The sequence below is a fragment of the Phyllobates terribilis genome, unplaced genomic scaffold (genome assembly GCF_046119375.1).
Source record: "Phyllobates terribilis strain yellow unplaced genomic scaffold, ASM4611937v1 Scaffold_1__5_contigs__length_1240528914, whole genome shotgun sequence".
Taxonomy (NCBI): domain Eukaryota; kingdom Metazoa; phylum Chordata; class Amphibia; order Anura; family Dendrobatidae; genus Phyllobates; species Phyllobates terribilis.
The window spans coordinates 1,091,607,935-1,091,634,689 of record NW_027362761.1 but is presented as its reverse complement, the minus strand read 5'-3'; the positions used below and the strand labels follow the sequence as shown (position 1 = coordinate 1,091,634,689).

Here is a 26,755-nt window from a genome sequence, read left to right as displayed (position 1 = left end):
TCCCTTCCACCTTCCCCCTTCCCGACCTGTAGTATATTATATCGCTCGGAGCCTGTGTACCATGTGACCCCGGCTGTACCGATATAATGTACTAGCTATTGAACCCGTTCTACGCCCGGGTGGCGAGAATTTTTATTGTTATATGGTCTCCCCTCCTGGTATGTGCTGCCCCCATCTTTGTATTTCTGCTGCCCCCGTGCTGTCCCCACCATCCTATCCTGGTATGCATGGCACCTCTCACCCCCAATCCTGGTATGCATGGCACCCCTCACCCCCAATCCTGGTATGCATGGCACCCCTCACCCCCAATCCTGGTATGCATGGCACCCCTCACCCCCATCCTGGTATGCATGGCACCCCTCACCCCCAATCCTGGTATGCATGGCACCCCTCACCCCCAATCCTGGTATGCATGGCACCCCTCACCCCCAATCCTGGTATGCATGGCACCCCTCACCCCCAATCCTGGTATGCATGGCACCCCTCACCCCCAATCCTGGTATGCATGGCACCCCTCACCCCCAATCCTGGTATGCATGGCACCCCTCACCCCCAATCCTGGTATGCATGGCACCCCTCACCCCCAATCCTGGTATGCATGGCACCCCTCACCCCCAATCCTGGTATGCATGGCACCCCTCACCCCCAATCCTGGTATGCATGGCACCCCTCACCCCCAATCCTGGTATGCATGGCACCCCTCACCCCCAATCCTGGTATGCATGGCACCCCTCACCCCCAATCCTGGTATGCATGGCACCCCTCACCCCCAATCCTGGTATGCATGGCACCCCTCGTCCCCCAATCCTGGTATGTATGGCACCCCTCGTCCCCCAATCCTGGTATGCGTGGCCCCCTCATCCCTTTCACGCTGCACACATACAAAAAAATAAACACTTATACTCACCTTTCTTCCCTGTGCTCCAGCGCTGTGGTGTCCTGTTCTGCCGGAGGCCGGGGGAGGAGTGCGGTGCCGGAGTACGCGTGTGCCCATACCGCGCTGTCCGGCGCCATTTTGCTGAAGACACACTGCAAATGTGTCTTCAGTAAAATGGCGCCGGATAGTGCTATGCGCATGCGCCTATTCAGACACCTCACTCCTGCCCCGGTCTCCGTCGAAGAGAGGCGCCGCGGCAACGCTCCTCCTGGTCAGGTAAGTATGGCTCCGGAGATCGCGGTATGCGTTCAGTGTCTACCATACTGCGATCTTCGGCGCCATACATTCCTCTTACCTGTAACTGCTGGATGTGTTCTTCTGTCTGGAGCCAGACTGTGCAGGCGTGTCGCGCGCTTGCGCATTCTATAAAGGCTTCAGACAGACACGCATCTCCCGTTATATTATAGATTCCCTCCCCCCCGACCTGTAATATATTATATCGCTCCAGAGCCTGTGAACAGTGTGACCCCGGCTATACCGATATAGCCGCCTTATCACCTACCCCTCGACCTGTAATATATTATATCGCTCTGGAGCCTGTGTACAGTGTGACCCCGGCTGTACCGATATAACCTTATTATCACCTACCCCTCGACCTGTAATATATTATATCGCTCTGGAGGCTGTGTACAGTGTGACCCTGGCTGTACCGGCATGTACCCAATTTTCCGTGTGCGAGTACAGCTTTAGCCCCTTTCCGATGTGGTCAGTAATAGTACGCACCACGTCGGAAAGGCCGGTTCAGCGGGGGCTCCGGCGCTGAGCCCACATTGAACCGGGCACATGTCAGCTGATTATTACAGCTGACATGTGCCCGCAACAGCCGCGGGTGGAATCGCGATCCACCCTCGGCTGTTAACATGTTAAATGTCGCTGTCAATCTCTGACAGCAGCATTTAACATCGCCGCGCCGGAAGCACGTCACTTACCCCGCCCATCGGTGACCCCGTCACGTGATCGCGGGTCACTGATTGGTGGGCATGACAACCCTGGGTCTGCAGCTGACCCCTGTGGTTGTCATGTAAAGATTGCTATGAGCGCCACCTAGTGGCTGGCGCTCATAGCACAAGAGCATTTCTACTACATAGAGGTGATCTGCTCATCGCCTCTGTGTAGCAGAGGCGATTGGACAGTTGCTGCTTCTAGTCTCCTATGGAGACTATAGAAGCAAGCAAAAACTGTAAAAAAAAAAAAAAAAAAAAAAAAAAAATGTTTTAAAAAATATAAAAGTTTAAATCACCCCCCTTTTGCCCCATTCAAAATAAAATAATAAAAAATAAACCTCACATACACATTTGGTATCGCTGCGTTCAGAATCGCCCGATCTATCAATATAAAAAAAGAATTAACCGATCGGTAAATGTCGTAAAAAAAATTCAAAATGCCAGAATTACGTTTTTTTGGTCACTGCAACATTGCAATAAAATGCAATAACGGGCGATCAAAATATCGGATCTACCCCAAAATGGTATCAAAACGTGAGCCCGGCGCGCAAAAAATAGGCCCTCACCCGGCCCCAGTCTCCCGAAAAATGGAGACGCTATGGGTCTCAGAAAATGGCGCCTTTTTTTAGCAAACTTTTGAATTTTTTTCACCACTGAAATAAAAAAGAACCAATACATGTTTGGTGTCTTCGAACTCGTAATGACCTGGAGAATAATAATGGCAGGTCAGTTTTAGCATTCAGTGAACGTGGAAAGAAAAAAGCCCAAAAAACTGTGGAATTGCATTATTTTTTGCAATTTCAACGCACCTGGAATTTTTTTTCCCTTTTTTCTAGTACAGGATATGGTAAAACTAGTAATGGCGTTTAAAAGTGCAACTCGTCCCGCAAAAAATAAGCCCTCACACGGCCATATTGACCGAAAGAATAAAAAGGCTATGGCTCTGGGAAGAAGGGAAGCAAAAAAACGGAAAATGCTCCGGTCATGAAGGGGTTAAAGGAGTTGACCACTACTTTTTATGATTGCCCCAATTGATGGACCCTGTGTCCCTAAGTGTTTTTGTAATTACCTCCTGCTGTCCTTCTTGCCTGTGAGCGGCGCTATCATGACCCCCTGCTGATGTCACGTCAAGTGAGGCGTGATATCACTGACACTGTCCCCGCGGTGGATGCTGGACTGTGGGCAGGGTTATCCCCCTCGTCACACCCAGCATCCACCGCGCGCTTTCCCAATGAATGGGGAGAGGGAGAGCGCGTGGTGTATGCTGGGTGTGACGCGCAGGGTAACCCTGCCTACAGCCCAGCAGCCACCGGTGGAACACAGCACTGAAGCGGAACTTGTCGTGACTTCAGCGGATGTCATAGCCGGCTGCAGCCGGGGGTCACGTGATGCTTATGAGCGGCCATCGATAGCACCGCTCACAGGCAAGAAGGACAGGAGGTAATTAGTAAAACGCTTAGGGGCACAGGGTCCATCGTTAGCCCCAGTCATAAAAAGTAATGACCAACTTCTTTACAAAACTGTTTTAATAAACTATTGTTGTTTTTTCTGTGTTGGCATTTTTCCTGTTGGCATTCATGGCTGTGGGCATTTTTCCTGTTGGCATTCATGGCTGTGGGCATTTTTCCTGTTGGCATTCATGGCTGTGGGCATTTTTCCTGTTGGCATTCATGGCTGTGGGCATTTTTCCTGTTTTTGCATTCATGGCTGTGGGCATTTTTCCTGTTTTTGCATTCATGGCTGTGGGCATTTTTCCTGTTGGCATTCATGGCTGTGGGCATTTTTCCTGTTGGCATTCATGGCTGTGGGCATTTTTCCTGTTGGCATTCATGGCTGTGGGCATTTTTCCTGTTGGCATTCATGGCTGTGGGCATTTTTCCTGTTAGCATTTTTCCTGTTTTTGCATTCATGGCTGTGGGCATTTTTCCTGTTGGCATTCATGGCTGTGGGCATTTTTCCTGTTGGCATTCATGGCTGTGGGCATTTTTCCTGTTGGCATTTTTCCTGTTGCCATTCATGGCTGTGGGCATTTTTCCTGTTGGCATTCATGGCTGTGGGCATTTTTCCTGTTGGCATTCATGGCTGTGGGCATTTTTCCTGTTAGCATTTTTCCTGTTTTTGCATTCATGGCTGTGGGCATTTTTCCTGTTGGCATTCATGGCTGTGGGCATTTTTCCTGTTGGCATTTTTCCTGTTGCCATTCATGGCTGTGGGCATTTTTCCTGTTGGCATTCATGGCTGTGGGCATTTTTCCTGTTGGCATTCATGGCTGTGGGCATTTTTCCTGTTAGCATTTTTCCTGTTTTTGCATTCATGGCTGTGGGCATTTTTCCTGTTGGCATTCATGGCTGTGGGCATTTTTCCTGTTGGCATTCATGGCTGTGGGCATTTTTCCTGTTGGCATTCATGGCTGTGGGCATTTTTCCTGTTGGCATTCATGGCTGTGGGCATTTTTCCTGTTGGCATTCATGGCTGTGGGCATTTTTCCTGTTGGCATTCATGGCTGTGGGCATTTTTCCTTTGAGCATATTTCATGGAACTGACATATACGTATCACTTAGAGTTGATGGCTAGGAACATTGCGAGGATGGCTAGTCCAAGAGGCCGGTCCCTGGCGACTGCTATGAAGCCCACCTCGGCTCCCGTACATTCACAGGTCTTTACAACTTTCATGGACGCAGTTTTCAAATGTTTTCTTTGAAGCTCAAGCAGCATTTCAGAGCGAGACCTACACGGTGCAGAAGCTGAGCTGGTCTCTAATTCATGTGGCCTGTAGTCTAAAGGGTAGGAATCAGCTGATGGGTCCGGACCTGCCACTAGATTGAATATGGCCAGTTTTTGCTCTTATTTTATCCCTGATGGTCGTGAGTTGTTTTTTTTTTTGTTTTTTTTTAATTCAGTTCCAGAGATATGGGCCTTTTTATTTAGTGGTAATTTTTATGATCTTTACCAAGAGGGAGGATCCTCTGGGGCGCATCCTTAGGCTGCTCTGCATTTTTACCCTCTGAAGTTAGCACTAAATAAAAAGGCCTATATCTCTGGATATGGCATATGTTTTAAAAAATAAACCATAATACTCTGGAGCATCGGGAATAAAATAAGAGCAGAAAGTAGAAACTTTTTCACCTGGTGACAGATTACCTTTTAAAGAGGACCTGTCACCTGATTCATGCTGCCTAAACCACAACACGATTGTAGCCAGGTGTAATTTTCTCTAAAACGCTTTTCAGGGAACTTATACTTTAAATGTCTGGCATGAGACGAGACTAGTCCAGCACTGCCCCTGGCCGGCATTTCCCCAGTGACGCTCTTGGTGACTGACTGGTCTTTCTGACTAGTCTCGTCTCCGGGTATGGTCCCCAGTCGTATCTTTAAAGTGTATTTTCTGCAATCGTACTGCCAGGTTCTGATTGCTGCCTCTTGCGGTTTGGGCAGCATGAATCAGGTGACTGATTCCCTTTAAAACCTATTATAGATGTAAGGACTATATATTGCCACTAGGTGTCACTGCTTTCCATTAAGTGTCTGTAGTGATCATAATGTCTGTAGATTTGTGCAGATCGTTGTCCTGCTGATCAAGTAATAAGATCATTATTAAAACCAGAAAAAGTAATGTCACAGCATGAATTATATTGGCTTTCAGCCAAAACATGAAGTTTAGAAAAACATTTTTCATTTACTTTCAGAAATTTAGGGTTCTGTTCAGGTTCCTTATACCTTGGTCAGAGCGAAGAACGTGTATTGCCCTGCAAGATCTGTTCTGTATGAGGCTCAGTTCAGACAAGTGCTGAACATTGTGGACCGGTCATCTCCGCAGTTTTCAGATGTGACTGACTCCATTTGCAGCTCTGTATGCACAGGGGGCGCCATAAACTGGACCAGACTACAGTAATATTTTTTTTTTTTTTTTTGCTCGTGAGATCTGTGCAAAAAATCACTCCTCTAGACTAGCACGTAGGCAGACATTGGTCCATGTTTGGTCTGTTGCGCACACAAGCAAGAGAAACTAAAAAAATCAGTAGATCTGAATATCCCCTTACACTGGGATGGGCACTGGGCAGTGCTTTATGGGAACATCCAGTTTCCATTGTAATTATAATTAATTTAGTATCAGTAACAGTGGGACTGGACAATACCAGATGTTCCCCTGTGGGGGGCTGCAGAGACACTGACCACTTACTGGCAGATCTTCCCACACATTACAGCCGATTGCTCAGATGACGAGAAGTGGACGTTCTGCAATAAACTTATTCCCACAGTTTATGAATCCTCTGTAAAAAGGATCACCCTTCAGCCTATGAAAATGCTGACTCCAGAACATCTTTTTTTTTTTCTTTACAACTCTGTTGTGCTGCGCCTCTATTATTCTTCCTGTCAATGGCGTTGTGGCCTTACATAATTTTGCCTTTCCAGAGTTATTAAAAAAGATGGGACAAACTTGTATTTTCATGCAGCATACAAGTCAAACCTTAATTAACCTTTCTTTTAGGTGACCGCTTTTCCTCATCTATATTTCAGGCACTCTTGGCTTTAGGTATTGCACAGTCTGCCCGGACGCCGGACCCCGGACACCCGTAAGAACGATTATTTAATAGTAAATATTTTGGCTCTTATAAAGGGGTCTTATTTATGCCAACATAACATATTTTTAATCCTGCCCCGTTATGTACATATAACCCCCCATAGGGGTGCCACCTCCAGTTGTCATTGGAACTGTCCTGTAGGTACAGGGGCCCTGGTCGATCATGCGCAGTGGAGTCTTTTTCAGCTAACTTCTTGGCTGCGTTGTGTGTAGAACGGAGCTTTTCTGTGAGGGATAATGTCACAGAACGGGGCAGAACTTCCTTCATTACAATGTGGCACTAGTAAGAGGAAGCAGCAGTGTGCTGGTGATGAAAATATTACAGGATGGGCTGTATACAGGGTACAGAAACCAGAAATATGCTGCAGGATGAGATGTATACAGGGGACAGAAATATGCTGCAGGATGAACTGTCGATAGTGGGGCTGAGATGATAGATATACTGCATGATTGGCTGTTTACAGGGGGCTGAAAGGAGAGATATACTGCATGATTGGCTATTTATAAAGGGCTAAGAGGAGAGATATACTGCATGATGAGCTGTTTACAGGGGGCTGAGAGGAGAGATATACTGCATGATGGGCTGTTTACAGATGGCTCAGAGGAGAGATGTACTGCGTGATGGACTGTTCACAGGGAGCAGACAGGAGATATACTGCATGATGGGCTCTTTATAGGGGGCTGAGAGGAGAGATATACTGCATGATGGGCTATTTACAGGGAGCAGAAAGGAGATAATACTGCATGATGGACTGTTTACAGGGAGCAGAAAGGAGATATACTGCATGATGGACTGTTTACAGGGAGCAGAAAAGAGATATACTGCATGATGGACTGTTTACAGGGAGCAGAAAAGAGATATACTGCATGATGGACTGTTTACAGGGAGCAGAAAAGAGATATACTGCATGATGGACTGTTTACAGGGAGCAGAAAGGAGATATACTGCATGATGGGCTCTTTATAGGGGGCTGGGAGGAGAGATATACTGCATGATGGACTGTTTACAGGGAGCAGAAAGGAGATATACTGCATGATGGACTGTTTACAGGGAGCAGAAAGGAGATATACTGCATGATGGACTGTTTACAGGGAGCAGAAAGGAGATATACTGCATGATGGACTGTTTACAGGGAGCAGAAAGGAGAGATGTACTGCATGATGGGCGTTTTACAGGGAGCTGAGAGGAGATATACTCCATGATGGGCTCTTTATAGGGGGCTGAGAGAAGAGATATACTGCATGATGGGCTGTTTACTGGGAGCAGAAAGGAGATATACTGCATGATGGACTGTTTACAGGGAGCAGAAAGGAGATATACTGCATGATGGACTGTTTACAGGGAGCAGAAAGGAGAGATGTACTGCATGATGGGCGGTTTACAGGGAGCAGAAAGGAGAGATGTACTGCATGATGGGCGGTTTACAGGGAGCTGAGAGGAGATATACTCCATGATGGGCTCTTTATAGGGGGCTGAGAGAAGAGATATACTGCATGATAGGCTGTTTACAGATAGCTGAGAGGAGAGATGTACTGCATGATGGACTATTTACAGGGAGCAGAAAGGAGATATACTGCATGATGGGCTCTTTATAGGGGGCTGGGAGGAGAGATATACTGCATGATGGGCTGTTTACAGGGGGCTGAGAGGAGAGATATACCGCATTCTGTTTACAGTGTCTCATATTTGGTGTTTTTTGCCTGCTGCTGAGAGATTAGCAATGTGTAACTGCATATGCCACTATATTGATGTATATTGCAGAGAATTATCTTCTCCTGTAATGATCAATACAGAGGCATTAGCGGTTTCATGTCACTGATCTATCCGCATCGGGCAACAAGCACAGCTATGCACTGCCATTGTTGTACAGTGCAAGAGAGTTGAGCCCTGCTTAAAACAGCTGATGATGTAGCACCACACTGCGGCTATACTGATGTAGATGGCAGAAGATAAAATCGGTCAGGAGGTTACTGTACAGAGACAGTGTACAGAAGAATAAGGTGATCTCTACACTTAGATTAGATGATCACTCAGAGGTACGGCTATGCAGGAGGAAACCAGAGAAGGAGGGATCTGCAGCACTGAGAAACATGTGCTGCTGGGAAGTGTAGTTTTAGCAGATGAGAATAAGAATAGGCTTAGTCTGTATATTACCAGTAAGAATGCATTATTATGCTTTGGGGAAAATAATGCTGTTCTGGGAACAAAATGCTAAAGTTTGCACTGCCTGTCTACCCGGCACAGGCCGGGAGTCGCTTCTGATGTCTCATGTTGCACATGAACACTTTATTTTTTTTCTCATTGACATTCATTTAATCCTACATGAAATACAGATGTTGCATTTTTTTTAATGGAACATATCATCGGAAAATGACCTATTGTTTAAATCAGGTTGTTTAAATGTATTTTTTTCTTTTGGTTAATTTTTTTTTTCTCGTATCACTGTCAATATAATAATAAAAAAAAAATCTGAACTCATGCAAAGTTCACACTGGCCTTTATGCCTAATATTGGGCTCAAAGAAAGACCAGAAGCAATGGGATGAAACTGAATGGGAGAAGATACGGATTAGATATTAGAAAAAACTTTTTGACAGTGAAGGGTGATCAATGAGTGGAACAGGCTGCCACGAGAGGTGGCGAGTTCTCCTACAATGGCATCCGTGTGACACGTACCAAAATTAAATGCATTCAAGAAATTAATGATTTTTATGTAGTAAAGATGTGCAAAGATAGTAGATATTCGTCAGATATATAATTTAGGCCTTGCATGTGTAGCTTATTGTACAGCTTTCTGTTCACCTAATAAATGAAAAAAACAAAGTGGGGTCCCACCAATTTTTGGTAACCAGCAAAGGTAAAGCAGACAGCTGCGGGCTTATATTATCAGGTCCATAGTTATTGGGCCCTCCCCAGCCTAAAAATACCAGCTAGCAGCAGCTCTAGAAGTAGCGCATCACATTAGGTGCTCCAATTCTGGCTGTTTCCGATGCCGCTGCAGCTCTATCTATCTATCTGTCTATCTATCATCTATCTATTATCTTTGCACACCTTTAACACATAAAAATGTAGTAATTTCTTGAATGCATTTTATTCCAGAACACATCACACAGGCTGCAAACAGATGGCACATGAATAGTACACACGTAGAAACAGCCTGTCTCGCGCATACACTTTTTTTAAAGCGGATGTGTGAAAGAGACCTTAAAGGGGGTCCGGTAGCATGATTCACACAACACCCCACCTCTCTCCCCATGTTTTATATGGTCATGTTTCTATTTGAAAGATGTCATGCACACTTTTACAGATGTAATGTGTTGCTCCATGATTGAAAAGTCGCTGTTTTTTTCAATCAATATGAAATTGATGCTTAAGTGCTCTGGGAGTGTCAAAGCACTTCCCAAGTCTCTGCCTCCCTGCCTGTATTCCCCGCCCAGCCCCACCTTCCTCTGCTTGACGATACATTCAGTAAGCTGTCAGTCAAGCAGAGGAAAGTAGGGTTGGACAGGGAATGAAGCCAGCGAGCGCAGAGGTTTTGGAAGTGCTTTAAGATTCCCAGAGCACTTAAGCCTCATTTGCATATGAATTAAAACAGTGATTTAGTTTTTTTAGATTCCATTGGTAAATGTGTGGATGACATTATCTTTCAGAGAGTAACTTGACCATATAAACAATTAGTGAGGATGAATCTTGCTGACAAATTCCTTTTTAAGGACGATTGTCTTTTAAAGTGGGGTCATGGCTTCAGCTGTCAAAGTAAATTGACCTCAGTAACTGCTAGTGGAGTTCGCCTCATTGTTTGCATGGATCCAAATTAAAGGTATTTAACCCCTTAGTGACCACCAATATAACGTAAAACTGACCTGAGATATAAGTGAATAGTATCCCCCCGACGGGTGAAAATGCAATAGCCATCAGCTGTACACTATAGCTGACACCCTGCTGCATCAGTCACTATTGGTGTTGTCACCGACCATGGCCATTAACCCATCAATACTGACTACGGCATATAGATGGTGAACAGATGGCAGGGGGCTTCCACTTCAACCCCATCGACACCCTGAGATCTTGATTGTGTGGTCCTGATGTTTGCTATGGCAATTCATGGTCAAATAATGGCCTTAGAGTCTGCCGGCTATAGGGGTCTGTTAAGTAGTTAGCAACATTTAGGTGGTAAAAATGACATTTCTTTCCTGTCATACCACTAATTTCTGAAAAGCACTTGAAGGGTTAATAAACTAACTGCCAGCAGTTTTGAATATTTTTTTTTATATATATAATATGGTGTCACATTTGGGGTTTTCCAATATATACGTCCCCCAAAGTCACTTTAAAACTGAATAGGTCAATAAAAAAAAAAAGTTTTGTAAATTTCCTTGAAAAAATGAAAATGACTGCTACAATTTTAAAGCTTCTAACATCCTAATAGAGTAAAAAAAAAAAACATTTTACAAATGGTGCTGATGAACAGCAGACATGAGGGAAATGTTATTTATTAACTATTTTGTGTGGTCTGACTGGATTAAAGGGATAGTCATTCAATGTTTGAAAATTGCAAATTTTTAGAAATTTTTGTCAAATTTGTGATATTTTTTATAAATAAACGTGTAACATATCGACCTAAATTTACCATTATAAAGTACAGTGTGTCACGAAAAAACAGTCTCAAAATCACAGTCTCAAAAATCACTGGACTATGTTGAAAAATTCCAGACTTATTGCCGCATAAAGTGACACATGTCAGATTTGAAAAAGGTTGGCCTGGTCACTAAGGAGTTAAGGGCTTCGCTGTCCAGGAGCCACATGGTACACTGGCACCGCTGTGGCATAAGAGTCTGAGGGAGGGTCTCTCTGCTCCTTTTATGTATGCCATAATGTAGGAAAAGAGACCCTAATTCCAACTATGTATCACTTAGCTTACTGGGTGCCGCAGGAGTGACACAATCAGTTTATTGATGTAGCAGAGCTCAGAAAGCCTCCCCCGCCCACACCACAGCTCTATGTACATTGTCTATTGACAGTGAGCTGCTGATCACAGGAGTCTGACGACTGCTCACACGAGCACCTCCTGGTGATAAAACCTTCATTGTATGAAAACAGCACACAGCCTAAGGCTGCGTGCCCACTATGCGTTTTTCAAGCGTTTTTTCCTCGGAATTTCCACAGCGAAAACGTTTAAAAAACGCTTGGTAATACGTGCCCCATGGTCCCCAATGATAATCCACATATGCTGTGCACATGCTGCGGAAATTTCCGCTGCGGATTATCATTGCGGAAAAATACTCAGCATGTCCATTAATTTTGCGGACACTCAGCGTAATTGCCGCCATTGACTTGCATTGAATCACTTAATATGCGCATCACTGCATGTGCACATGCTGATATGAAGCGATTCAATGTGTGGATGGTACCCGGGTCTGGAGAAGAGGAGACTCTCCTCCAGACCCAGGTACCATGGTACCTGTAAAAAAAAAAAAAAAAAAAAGAATTTAAGAATCTAAAATTCAAAATATACATTATATTCACCTTCCGGGCTCCTCTATCGTGCGTCCAGGCTCCCCGGTGGCTCGCGATGGTGTGAAAGGACCTCCATGACGTCATTTAGTCATGTGACACATCACTCGACTGCTGACGTCGGCGGTGGTGTGACCTGTCACATGACTAAATTACGTCATGGAAGGTCCTTTTACACCACCGCGAGCCGTACAAGAGACCGGAGGAGACCAGGGGCCATCAGAAGGTGAGTATAATGTTTTTTTTGTTTTTACCATTTTTTTTTTTAAACTATTAACTTGGTCACACTATATAAATCCATGCCGGTTGCATGGATTTATATAGTGTGACCAAGTTGTCAAGCACTTTCCCAAGTGATGCTAAAATTGCTTGGAAAAGCGCTTGTCAACCCGCATGCAAAAACGCTTGACAAACTCTTCTACTTGGCATGAAAAACGCATATAAAAAACGCATGCGTTTTTCCTGCCAGGGAGATGTGGAAAAAATCTGCAGCATTTCTGCATCATGGGCACTTAGCCTAATAAGTGACATATCACTGAAATCAGTGTCTCAGCCCCTACCTCATGCTGCACTTGGATTACATAGCAAAAACCTGCTGACGGATTCCAAGAATATATTCCCTTGTCGCATATTTTCTGCACATATTTCTGAATTGAACACTTTCCACTTGATGCACATGGATTTCCTATTCACATTAGTCAGAAATTCATACATTTTTGGAGCAAATCTGTTGCTTGTGAATATACCCTTAACTTGTATTTGCTAAATCCGTAATCCCCTTTCGATCACTCATTTGAATATCAGGTGGTAAAACGTAAAAATAAAAAAACATTATACAGCTGTTCTGCCTTGGATTTTCAAAGTAAGTACACAAGCTTCATCAGTTCTAAGTGATTATTTAATAATGTATCCAGTTCATATGGAGAAATGTAGTGACAAATCCTGCTCTGAAAAGACTGTTTTGCTACACTGGTCCACTGCTCTTGCTAAACAGTAGCATGCCGAAACATCCCATTGTGTGACCGCTGCAGCCAATCATGGCTTGTAGATGGGACATTGTAACTATAATCTTGTGCTCAACACCTACAATGCTGAAAGATCATGATTTTTGCCTGTACCGGGTAGTTTTCAATGAATTCACCCAAATGTTACCCAGTAAGAATAGTAATGAAGTAAGCCGTGTTGGGATCCTTAGGGGACATGGGAGACACTCCATGTACAAAAATAAAAGGGACCAATACCATTTTAGGGTTGTATTTTCTGTGTATTTCAATATCCATACCTTTTCTCTTCTTTCCGGTGTGAATACATTAGCTAGTGTGTGTGCTTTTAGTGCAATGCTCTGCAGACAGGCACGCACCTCTGCACCTTACACCTGCCAGACAACCGCCCTCTTACAAAGCATCTTTGCATAGGCAGCACAATCAGCCTGTTCCCAGATAATAATTACCAGCTTTTTGGACTTCTAAATGCTGTAAAATTATAAATATGAAAATGTATTTCATGTATCAAAACATATCTGAAATTACTCCGAACGACAAGAGGAATTAAATTCAGGATGGTATTCAGCGAATATTTAAACACTACCCTGTTCATTAAACATCTGAATGCATTAAAAAAAGGGATTAAATCAATTTCATCAGCAGCTGTGGTGCATAACATTAAAGTAATAAGATTAGATCTAAATAGCCTATGCCGGGAAAGGATTAGAAAAAATATACAGAATGAAATTACTTTTTTTTTTTCTATGAAACACTGAAAAGGGCATGCTACCCTAATACTCTATTAAATGCTCCTGCCCTGCTCCTAATTTGTGTACTTTTGCAGTACTTAATTCTGCATGTTGTCTTTAGTTATTATACACGGACACAAAACAATGATGTGGCTATACACAACGGCGTACAATAGTTCAGAACTGTCTGATACCAACATAAAAGATAAACTGTAATGGTGATTTCATCATAGAAAATCCCTTTATAGGTCCTTTGAGACATGTAATGACTGACAGTCTGCTCTCCTGATCTACATGTCTCACACTGGTAATGTACCCTTTCATCTAAAATAAGGCAGATTCTCATGCAGATCAGTGTCCGGCCCGTAGTCCTAAACTGCTTATTTACATATAAGAAAAACATGGATTTCTCTGAAATAAGACATCGGATCGCAGGTATCAAGAGATAATTTTATTAAGCTTCCTATTACCTACATGCCCAAATAGACAGCTTAGGGAGGGTTGATCCTATTGACAGATTTCCTTTAAGGTGAGAATTTTATGAGTCCAGTTATAGAATGAAATATCTGTGTATTCAGTCTCCATACACACAGCCTGACTGTTAGCTGCAGCGTGTACTGAGCAGTGTGAGCTCTCTGCAGGGAGGAGGGACACCGAGGAACTGACAAACCAGGATCAGGTGTAATATCTATTTAAGAATGTATGCCTGAGAGATCCGCTTTAAAGAGCCTTACTCTAACACTAATTGAACAATTAAGTACTTTATACATGGCCTAATTCTCACTAGGCAGTCACACACATTGAACTTGCACCTTTACAAGTAGGAGAAAGCTAATAATGGTAGTAGGACGGTAGCCAGAAATGTACATTTCCTGCCATTGCTCTGCAGATGGGTCTATACTTCTGAAGCATCTGCCTAGACTGAAGAGACCTCACTAACCTGCAGTGCTTTTTTTCAAATGTCCTTTTCAGTTGAATGCTAGACACAATATACTATTCCTCCCAAACTCTGTCTCGGGGAGCTGATACAGTAATACTCATGTAACCTGTTTTAGGCACCTTAGAGAAAGCTCCTCTGTCTGACGACAATTCATCAGCAATATTGGTGTAGCACCAAATGATTGTGACTGTTTATTAATCCCACAGGTATGGTTTCACCAATATGCGCTACATTGCCTCATTGATCAGCGGCGTTGGCATTTTTATGATGGGTGCTGGATTATCTTGGTACCATGGCATCATGGGGTTACTCCATCCACAACCTATAGAGTCTCTTCTCTGGGTAAGTCTGATATCTCTCCTTACTGTACTCCGACAAACAGTCTCTTCCTGGAGAAAGTAAAAGGCTTGTGTTATCGTTACAGGCCTATTGTATCCTGGCCGGATCATTAGTTTCTGAAGGAGGTAAGAAGCATTGGCCATATATTGTTCTGCTATCTGCAGCCTGAATACATTTCACCATGGACTATCATTATGGGAAATAATAAGCATACTTATCAGTTCTGCTGTGGGATTCTAGGTGGAGCTGATTTTTTTTTTTTTTTTTTTTGATCCCTGGAAATATTGTTCCTTTTATTGGCAATAATGTACAATTTGCTGGAACATATATCTTTAGCCTACGAAAAATCAAAGAGTAAAACTGAACTGTGCAAGTGGTAACGATCTATGGTCTGGATTAGGACACAGAATACCTGTGACGTAATAGGAATAAGTACATCCTGCCATTATTCAGCTCACTGTTATCTTTCTGTATCTCTGACTTCACCACTCTGCGCGCTGAAGTCCCAGTGTAAATGGATCGCTTAGGATATTCTCATGAGCGCTCGGCTACAGTAATTATTTTTTTTTTCTTATTCCTTTTAGCTACACTCCTGGTTGCTGTTAATGAGATTAGGAAAAGTGCAAGAATAAAGGGAATGTCCTTTTATCAGTACGGTATGTTCACAGCACCTGCGCTATACTGAATCATATCGCTAAAGAGGTCCTCAAACTTCTTTACCTTCCAAATTGTATTCTTCTCTCAGTGATAGTTTGAAGTTAAAAATAGAGAAAACCTTTTAAAGCAGGTCTGTCACCTGCTTTCTCTTTACAAACTGCATACATTATGAAATAGAGCTTTTAAACCTGATGAGACTGGTGCGTTTACTTTGAAAAATGCACGTTAGAATGGCTGTATAATCCTGATGTCAAAATAAGCGTTTTATGAGTCCAGTTCTAAAATGAAATGACCACTGAGACCAAGTGTATTCAATCTTCACCACCCAGCCTGACTGAGAGCTGCAGCTTATACTGAGCAGTGTGTGATCTCAGCAGTGAGGAGGGACACTTAAAAGCTGTCAACCAGGCTCGGGGCCTGAAATGGGTCTTTAAAGTAAATACACCAGACACATCAAGTCTAAAAGATCTATTTCGTAATACATACCATTTTTATTGTGAAATTTGGTGACCGACCTGGTTTAAGCATGGGCCAGCAAAAAACTTGAAATTGCAAACACTTGATAATTATTGTGGGAAATTTGCCACTTTACACATGAACCAGTACAGGAAATTTATAGTTTTGTGTTACAACCAATCACAGATTAGTAGTCTGTCACTTTTATGAGTGAAATGGGGCTACTCTGCAAGTCCAGACCCAATCCATGAACAAGAGCGGCGCTGTTTTTGGAAAACCCTTAATTCTAATATTGCACAACCCCACTAATGACATTGGTGATGGGCATTTGGTGGAATGAGCAATTTACGAATACTTTAATTCTACCTTTTAGGCCTAAATTTAATAAAAGCTTATACATTTCAGCTCCAGATATATGAAATACCCTCTCACTTCTCCGATTAGTATTATCACTTTTATGTTAGTCGATTGTCAGTGGCCCATTGCCTAAGGGTTTGCTGTCGGACTTCAGAGTATTGGATGGGGTACGGATATTGCTCTTATGCTTAAGGAGTTTTAGCTGGTAGAACATGTTATAGAAAACCTTGTAGAGTAAGAAAATGGAGCCTACACTTCAGATATACATATGTTCATTGTTTTAATCATCTTGAAGCAAATGAACATGCTTTAGGCTCAATCTGTATTTATCAGATTGTTTTATTCTAATCAATTGACGAGAAATGGTATTTTAAGACTCTTATTGACATTTTGAAGCAAGTTAAACTCTGGCATTATTCTTCTAGTGATCCAGTCTAAGGATCCAAGTACTAATGTGGTCCTGATGGAGGATGCGGCAGCAGTTTTAGGAGTGGTCATGGCTGCCTCCTGTATGGGTCTGACATCGCTTACAGGTAATCATTTAATCAGATTTTCTTCTTACTGGTAAAACCATTGTCTAAAATCCCTGTGTGCTTTCTTGTGTGACTAAGAAATAAAGTTGCACTCTGTAGCGCTATAGCATGCAAACATGAAATGTATGAAATTTGAATTGATTTACATGTTTGCCCAGCAGCCACAACAAGGCAATCTGCTTTCCTGGGAACCTATCCTAATATGTTTCCTCTCCTGGGCTGATAGCCTACATTTATATGGGTAGGTAGGATCCTGCTGTAATTAATACCACCTTAGGCTGATGGCTGAAGTGCTCCGTCAGAGGGCCTATGTATACAAATATAAAAGACTGACCGTCACTTTCAAACAGAGATTAGGTGTGAACAGGTGCATACTAAGAGTAGCCACCTCCATATATAACTAACAAAGCTGCACTCTGTAATGCTATAGCATGCAAACATGAAATATATGAAACTCAGAGTGCTGTAGAAGATAAAAAAAAACTAAGATACTTAGCGCATAAATTGGCCAGTTCATGTGTGCCCAGCAGCTCAATTCTCTTTGCTGGAAACCTAATCTAATGTGATTCCTCTACTGGGCTGATAGCCTACATTTATATGGGTAGGTAGGATCCTACATTTATATGGGTAGGTAGGATCCTTCTTTGATTGCATAGGCTGATGGCTGGAGTACTTGTGCGAGACTGAATCTGATGGTTATTGGCAACGCTTGACGTTTCCAAGCTTTTTTTTTTATTATTATTCATTTTTTCCCATGAAAACGGGGGACATTACAGAATCCTAGAATGTTAGAGTTGGAGGGACCTCCGGGGTCATCGTGCCCAACCCCCTGCTCAATGCAGGATTCACTAAACCATCGCAGATAGATGTCTGTCCAGACTATGTTTGAAGGCTTCCATTGAAGGAGAAGAGAACTCGCCACCTCTCGTGGCCACCTGTTCCACTCCTTGATCACTCTCACTCTCAAAAAGTTTTTTCTAATATCTAATCTGTATCTTCTCCCTTTCAGTGTCATCCCATAGCTTCTCGTGTTTCCATGTGTAAATGAGAATAAAGCTGATCCATCTACACTGTGCCAGCCCTTCAGATATTTGTAGACAGCTATTAAGTCTCCTTTCAGTCTTCTCTTTTGCAAGCTAAACATTCCCAAAACCTCTAATCGTTCCTCCTAGGACATTGTTTGCCGACCGGTCACCATTTTGGTGGTTGTTCTCTGTACTTGCTCCAGTTTCTTCATGTCTTTTTTAAGATGTGGTGCCTAGAACTGGACACAGTATTCCAGTTGAGGTCTGACCAAAGAGTAGTAGAGGGGGATAATTACTTCACATGATCTAGACTCTATGCTTTTGTTAATGTAACCCAGACTTGTGTTTGCCTTTTTTGCTGCTGTATTGACTCATGTGCAGTCTGTGATCTATTAGTATACCCAAGTCTTTTTTTACACATGCTGTTTCTTAGCCCTATTCCTCCCATTCTGTATATGCTTTTTCATTTTCTTGCCCAGATGTAGGACTTTGCATTTCTCCTTGTAAAAAAACATTCTGTTAGTTGCTGCCCACAGTTCTAGTTTGTTTAGATCTTTTTGAATCACACTACACTGAACCCTAATAGACCATATTGTAAGGTAATAGTAGCCCATGTGGCTCCATTGGTGTCTGTTGTGATAAACCAGAGCAACCCTTGTATATACCAATGCCCCTAAAAATGATAAACTCCTAGATCAGACCCCTAAAATTCACAGACTTCATATCCCTGTGACCATTCTCAACCTGTGTTTGAGGAGCATGAGTAAGGCAACAAGGCGCACACAGCGGGCAGGCAGTGGCAGGACGGGCACACAGGTGGAGGACTGCGGCTTTCTGATTTGTTCACATCTGCAAACTTCATTTTTTCTTCGTTCTGATCCTTCTTAGCAATACAAGAACTGTACTGTAATGGCAGCATAATGATTCTCTTTGTCAGTGCGGACACAGAAAGAGAAGGGCCCCTGTGCAAGCACAGCGCCTTTGTATGTGGCTTTTTTGGGGTCTGTTCAATGGGTGTAATCCTATCCATAAGTATCACACAGATGTCCTTATTTTAATTGCTGTCCATAATGGTGGGTATAGCTAAAGCGAGCAGGTTACACAGGCATCGAAAAACTGCAAAACATGTTCAATCAGTGACCCACGTGTGCATGCTCAAACGAATCGTTATTAAAAATGTTACTCAATTATACAGAACAAGGATAATACATCAAAAAGACAAGATTAAAAGTAATTAAAAAACACACAATACACAAAGGGATTACAAAAGTAATGTAATTTCCAGTAATGAAAACCTAAAAATAAGGGAAACCAAGGCGAAATGCAAAAAATAGCAAAATGAAGCACAACATCCACAGAAATGATAGAACGTAAGTGACGTGCTGATGCTGCTATAGTAAGAAACATCCATTTTCTTGCAGCACAATCTGAAAAACATGAGCAAATACGTAAATAAATGGGTAGCAAATGTTCCATGCATTGTAAAATTTGTCTGTATGAATCTCTAAGGATAGAAGTAGAGGAAAAAAAGAAAATAAGAGCAGGAATGAATGACAAGTAAAGCAAAAAAAATGAAAGGGTTGTCTAGGACACTTACATTGATGGCCTATCCTTAGTATAGATCACGGGTCAACCTGTGGCTCATGGGCCTATGACTTGTGGCTCGTGGCTGTCTGCCAGCTTGGTACATTAGCACCAGGTCTAGCAAACAGCTATGAATAGCGGGTCTCCAAATGGTGATGTTTTTAAGTAGCTCCTTATAGAAGAGCAGATCTTGATGTGCTTATACTGGCGCTGGGGGTTTAGAGATAAATGAAGTACAGTAATCTGGAGAAAATATGATCCTGCCCGACAGAGGCAGTGGAAGTGCATGATGTGAGAATACCAGATCGGGGTGCGGTGGGAACCCCGGGATGTAAGTGTGATTTCTCTGAATTGTCATTATGCCAGTAACTGTGGCTCTGGGTGTCACTACTTTTGAGGGGGGTGGGAGCAGAATGTCACTAATTCAGGGAAAGAGTTTTGGACGTGGCTTGCGATCCTCTCGGAGCTGAATGTGGCTTTCCAGGTAAGAAAGGTTGGGGACCACTCCTATAGACGATGAATATCTGATCGGTCACTGTGCGACACCCAGCACCCCCTTTGACCTGCTCTTCCTATTACCGGCGGCAGGCAGATGTGCTCAGCTATGACTCTACTGTATAGTGGCCACAGCCGGGCATTTGTGCAGTACCCGGCCGCGCCACTATGCAGTTGATAGAGCTGTGTAGCTCCACTCTCCTGCTGAGCATATCTGCTCCAGCATCGGTAGCAGCTGGTCGGCAGGGGGGGGTCGGTGGTCACTCTCCCACCAATAAGATGTTGATGACCTATTCTAAGGATATGCAATCAATATAAAGGTCTTGCAAACCATTTTATGCAAAAAATGTGAAGCTGATATACACTGAACAAACATGAAGAGAATCTGCCCATATACTTCGAGGAAGTCCATGTGGAGAGAGGCCTGATGGGAGGACACCACTGGTAAACTCTAACATATTTTACTACTTGATCATAGCTTCCTCATGGAGCATCTTTCACTTGATTTGCCATTTTGACAAGTTCACCGTTTTCAATGTCTCTGCTTACTGTCATTCATTAGTTCTTTTATTGTTTACTATCTGTAGATAAAATGTTGCCCTGGTCATGGGATGGCCATCCTCACAGGGATGCCATGACTGGCACACAACTTGCAGATATCCTGCCCCGCCGCATGCACCCTGGCTTCAGTATCAGTATCCATAGATATTACATCTGCACCGTTCACCTCTCGGTATAGAAGTGAGCAGAGCAGGGCAAAACTTTTGTATCGAATGCACATACATTTATCATTCTTACTGTGTACAACACGGGATACTTGAATGAATGGATACATAAGTATTCTGTGTATATAACCCTCCTGCATTGGTCCCATTATTAAACTCCATGTTTCCGTGTGATTCGCCTGCATTTCTATTCTGCTGCATCTGGCGTCAGTTTTTTTTTTTTACTAATAAATCAGCGCTTGATATAGATGTTGGAAACATTTCGTTGATTGGACACAGGCACCCAAGGCAAATCTCCATGAATTATGTGTGCTCACCCCTATTTTGTGAACTTTTAATGCTTTCTTTCACCTCGTAAATCTCGGCAGCCACATCTGTTAGTTCTGCCAAGTGCAGGCTAACGTCTTTGTTTTATTGTGTGTCACCTGTCACAGAGACAGGTTCAATTTTAAGGTTTCTAATACTCTTATCCGCTCTGCTGCTCTCTAGTGCAGCCTCCAATGACTTTCTACTGACTTCTCTTTCTTAGTAAACTTGTGCGGTTATCTGAGCAGCAGCTTGTATCCAGGAGCGGTAGACATGTAGCAGTCAATATGTTTTTTAATATTTACTTTGTTTTCATGTTCCTCTCTTATCTCATCTAGGAAATCCCTACTATGACAGTCTGGGCTCCCTCGGTGTAGGGACATTGTTAGGAGCCGTATCAGCATTCCTTATATACACCAACACTGAGGCCCTTATCGGCCGATCAATACAACCAGAGCAAGTTCAGAGGCTTACTGAACTCCTTGAAAGCGACCCTGCTGTAAGGTATGGACATTGTGCCGATACTGCCTTAAGATCATATGATCTAATGGTTTTGCACAGCTAATTCACAGTGCTTCTTCTAATCGCAGCAGTTTACCTGTGTCCAGTGTTTAAATATACATATTCCGTAAATATTTGTTTATTCAGGACTTCTTAGCAGATGTGATGATCCAAAGAAAATGGTCATGATCATTCTTATAAAAAATGTAGTGGTTTGTTGGATTGTCCACCAAAAATAATTATTGTAGCAAAATACAGAATGTGAAGTAGTTACAAAGTAATCATCCATTTGTCTATAATTCATTCATTAGATTAGTTGAAGTTTGTTAACCCATCTTTCCCTGGATCCTGAATGGAGGTTTACTTCTGTCTGTGTCAATGTCGTGGCCCAAGATGTTGCAGGAATAGGAGCACGTGTCGGGCCTTTATCCACGAGTTTGAATGTCCAAGCTCCAGAAACCCAACAAGAGCACAAGTCAGCCTGTGTGTGTGTTTGTAGGCCAAAAATGCTGTAGGAACAGGAGCACTTGTCAGCTCCTGAACGTAGACCCTCTGAGTGTAGAGAGAGCTCCCCCTGAGTGTCATGGGGTAATATATATGTCCTGGACTTGACAACTGTTGTCCAATTATAGAATTCCAAACTTGCTGTATAGCGTTAACACCCCACACTAAGTATACCACGTGTAATGTCAGCAAAACCTTCCATTAGTGTAAAAGCAATATACTGGTATTTAACTTAATTAACATCCAGTCGTCCATGGCAGCTGATTTTCTCTTCTGCACCTGCACATTCAGCCCAGCATCCTGGCTGCCTCTGGCACTTACTTGACCCTGCACCATACATAATGACATCACATGAGGTCTACTATGCGCCAGAGATGCCCAGGAATCCAGGTGCAGAAGTGAAGACTCACTGCCAAGAAGAACTGGAAAAATGGAGACGCTACGGGTCTCGGAAAATGGTACCTTTTTTCTTACAAGCTCTGGATTTTTTTTCACCACTTAATTAAAAAAAGAACCTATACATGTTTAATATCTGCGAACTTGTAATGACCTGGAGAATCATAATGGATGTCAGTTTTAGCATTTATTGAACATGGTAAATAAAAAAACAACAAAAAACATTGCACTTTTTTTTTGCAATTTCACCGCACTTGGATTTTTTTTCCCCATTTTCCAGTACACTATATGGTAAAATCAATGGTGTCTTCAAAAGTACAACTCGACCCACAAAAAACAATCCCTCACACGGCCATATTGACGGAAAAATAAAAAAGTTATAGCTTTGGGAAGAAGGGGAGCAAAAAAACGAAGGCTCAAAAATGGAAAATTGCAAGGTTGTGAAGTTTTGCTTACAGGGGTATTTCCATCTTGGACATGTATGGCATACCTCTAGGTCAGGCCAAGAATGAATCTCTCTTCGTTCACTAAACAGCAGAGTACTCAGCTGTTTCCGTGACTCAGATACAAGTGAAAATAGAGAGCTGTGCATATGGCACTTGAAGAGCATCTTTCACTGGATATACTTATCTTTTTATTAAAACCATGTACCTCTACCAATTGGTGCTGCTTTGTTGATTATGGAACAGTTTTTTTTTCTGCTCCCATCTGTTCCAAAGTTTTGCCCTGGGGCAATAAAGCAACCCCGATATGCCAAATTTACTCATCTGGGTGTACACCACAGAATGTTTCTGAGCATTTGTTTCTTCTCTACAATGCTCTCCAATCAAACACGGCCCTGTGGGAGGGAACCGCAGAACCTGGAGGGAACCCACACAAACATGGGGAGAACATACAAATGTGAACACACTGGGAACTCCTCTATCGACGCATTCCTTCCTTCTATTGGAGCTCAGGTGAGAAGCAGCGCCGGACCCAGCTGATGTACTGTGTTGCTTTTCTAAAGCGCTGCTCCTCTCCTGTGCTCCGACTGTCTAAGAGAATAAAGGGACACGGCAACAGGAGTATTCAGCGTGTTCACGTGACACAAATGTCGTCTGAGGAGAGCACGCTGAGCCAGGCTGCTGTTGCTACCTTCTCTGTGGGCGTGTGCTTCCCCCCCCATATGGCGTGGCCATGCTTTGATTGGCCATCATATTAGAGGAGAATAAGCAACTGCCCACTGAGAAGTTCTGTAGTATAAACCCAATTGGTTGAAGGGAAAATTTACATATTGAGTGCTCATTATAGAATGGAGGGGCACAGAATAATAAAAGGAAAACTGTTCCTGAATCAGTGGAGCTACACCAATGGGAGAAGGCATGCAGTTCAAATAAAAAAATAAAAAAAAATAATCCAAGAACAGCATATCCTTATAAATAAGATGGGAATACTTCTTTAACAAGCAATAGCTAATGGCAAATGGAGGCTAACAAAGCATCGGGGCTTATTGTGTAGTGAACGTTGACTGAAGCCGCACCGAGCACCTCTATGTTGGGAGGAATAAGTTCATTTTGTCCTGGGAGCCGAGCAGTATTGTATCACTATTAGGCCACAGCCCCTCTATCAGTATTCGGTCAGTATTTTTTCTCAGGAGTGGGAGCCAAAACCAGGTGAGGAACAATCAGAGAAAAGGTATAATAGAAACAAGTCACCAATTCTGCATTTATCACCCACTCCTGGTTTTTATCACCCACTCCTGAGAAATAATACTGATCAAATACGGATAGTGGGGCCGTGGCCTTAAGCTGCAGATTAACCCTATATCTGCTTCTTGATGGGGACATGACAAGTTCCCTTTTAGAGGGGTTATACTTCTGTTTTGCAGGCGTGTGTACGGCTATTCCACCTCCCAGGAGGAGGCGGACGCGCTTCTCCTTGATTGACAATTTGGATTATGGGGGCGGGGCTGAGGCTTTATATGGGCATGTCTCTCAGGATCCTCTGGGCCGTGTCTTTTGGCTGCCCTGCATTATTACTCTGTGAGACACTCCCCTTTGTAAAGAACATAAAAATTAGCACTAAATATAATGGTCCATAATTCTGGAATCGCACGGCAGGTTTTAAAAAAACCAAAAAACTAAAATCTGCTAACTCAGGGGAACAGCGGGAATAAATTAAGGGCAATAACTGGCCACTTTTGACCTGGTGACAGGTCCTCTTTAATGAGAATTGCCTGTTATTTTTTTTTTTTTACCGTTATTGTTTTATATTTTATTCCGCTTTTTTTTTTTTTTTTTTCCCCAAGATGTGGGTTAAGTACAATAGCTTATTGGTATACAGCCTTTCCTTTTAATTTTCTTTTTCTAGTAATTTCCATTTCCCAAGTGAAAAGAAAGCAAAGGTGAAAGATCACTATTGGGATCATTAGTAGGAAATGTCCTGATTTATGTAGAGGAAAATCACGATTTATTGTTATAATCAAAATCCAGAATGAACCGTGTGTTTCCGGGGGACAGAACATATAGACCGATTGCAAAGCTTAAAGGGGCGGCTTAGGCAGCCTGCAGTTTTCCTATCATTTGGGGACTCGTAGTTACAGGCGAACCTGCACACAATTGTTGCTCTACGACATAAGCCATCACAGGCCAGGATTAATTTGTATCCTATTTATCCAGAGCACATTTCATCTGCAAGCGCGGTGGTAATTGCAGCCAGAGACCACCGACTGTATATTAATAGTCATTTCATCTGCACTTTATTCTAATGCTCAGATTTTTCAATCCATTTAGTGATTTCTGTAATGAAAAAGTGCCGAAAACCGGAATATATGTCCGGCACATGTTCAGTTGATCGCTCTAATATATGTGTATTTCCAGAGCCATTCATGATGTAAAAGCCACAGACATGGGAATGAGTAAAGTACGATTTAAAGCAGAGGTGGACTTTGACGGACGCGTAGTTACCAGGTCATACTTAGAGAAGCAGGATATCGACCAGGTGTTGAATGTAAGTGTGTTGCCTCCAAATCTTGTTGTTGTTAATAAAATGCATACATCCCAGTGTGATAGTTATCCCCCTTCTGTGTCTGACAATGGCAAACACTAATGCCCACACCATCCTAGGGAAGTATAGGCCTAGTAAGTGCTGATGGCCGGTACAGGAGAAGCCCCAGTGAAGACCAGTCAGTCCATCATCTCGCACTACTCTACAAAATTGGGCTTTTGCTATTTGGGACATGAATGCGGTTCAGGCCACTGTGCTTTATTAGCTGGGTGCTTTCTCTGTGTTTTCTGATAAGTAAGGAGTATCCTGTGACTGTATGAACCAGGGACAGTAAGTTATGAAATACATCTTTTTTTGGCAACAAAGCGTTGTACAGCCATTTTTTTAAATTGGGGCTATTGAGCTGAGGACACTGTTCTCTTTCCTTTGCTCTTCAGAAGAGGCCATAAACATCACACACTGCTCACAACCATGGAGGGGGTTCAGCTCCCCCAGAACTCTGCTAGTCTTAATCCTATTTTCCTTTTCATTAGAAGGCTATAGTCACAGACAACACTTTTAATCTGAAAGCCACTAGATCGCTAGACTACAGGCAAACGTCTGATTTTACTGGTAAAGGATTTAGCTGGCTTAGGGATGGATAGCATTGTGGCCATTCTGATTTTTTTTTTTTTGGTCTTTGTAATGCCTACAACGCTTCATTCAGGTTCTTGAGTTAGGCAATCCTATGATGTCCAGTTATTGCTTGATAGGACTTCTATAAAGGGTTGTCCTCAACTTGCTGTTGAGGAGCGCACCACTCGGCTGCCTTCCGGCTTTCTGCTTGTCGGGGGCTGGTGTAACCCTGATGATTGACGGTTTGCACCAGTGGTATGGTTGCATTGATGGTCAAAATTGAGCCCTCTCCCATGCTGCAAGCAGTGAAAACTTTGCCTCTGCAGCGTCGAACGAGCGCACGGGGACTACTTCAGATCAGTGCTTACAAGCTGTCCTGCTAAGAGCTTGTGAGCACTGTGATCACTGCCTAGCAAACCGACCACCGTTGTTGATAAACTGCAGAAGTAACCGGAAACTTATGTAGCGAGCTGTACACTAGAATTAAAAATGCCTCCATTCTTGAACATAGAGCTTTTTAATGACAAGTAAATTACAGTATTATTTGTTCTTACAAGCCGATTGCAGTTTTACCCACAAAAACTTGAAAATAACACTTTAAAGATGACCTTTCACCAAATTTTTTCAT

The 26,755-nt window shown here is 42.9% G+C and overlaps 1 protein-coding gene across 1 annotated transcript in view; it reads left to right on the top strand.

Annotated features, from left to right (window-relative positions):
* Positions 1-26,755, top strand: part of SLC30A9 (solute carrier family 30 member 9) — a 105,744-nt gene that overhangs the window by 59,312 nt on the left and 19,677 nt on the right. Inside the window, exons 10-16 of the mRNA XM_073645603.1 lie at positions 6,400-6,455; positions 14,856-14,991; positions 15,074-15,113; positions 15,573-15,644; positions 16,884-16,991; positions 21,465-21,630; positions 25,386-25,515. Of these exons, the coding sequence (XP_073501704.1) occupies positions 6,400-6,455; positions 14,856-14,991; positions 15,074-15,113; positions 15,573-15,644; positions 16,884-16,991; positions 21,465-21,630; positions 25,386-25,515 (708 nt within the window). The remainder of the gene's footprint in view (positions 1-6,399; positions 6,456-14,855; positions 14,992-15,073; positions 15,114-15,572; positions 15,645-16,883; positions 16,992-21,464; positions 21,631-25,385; positions 25,516-26,755) is intronic.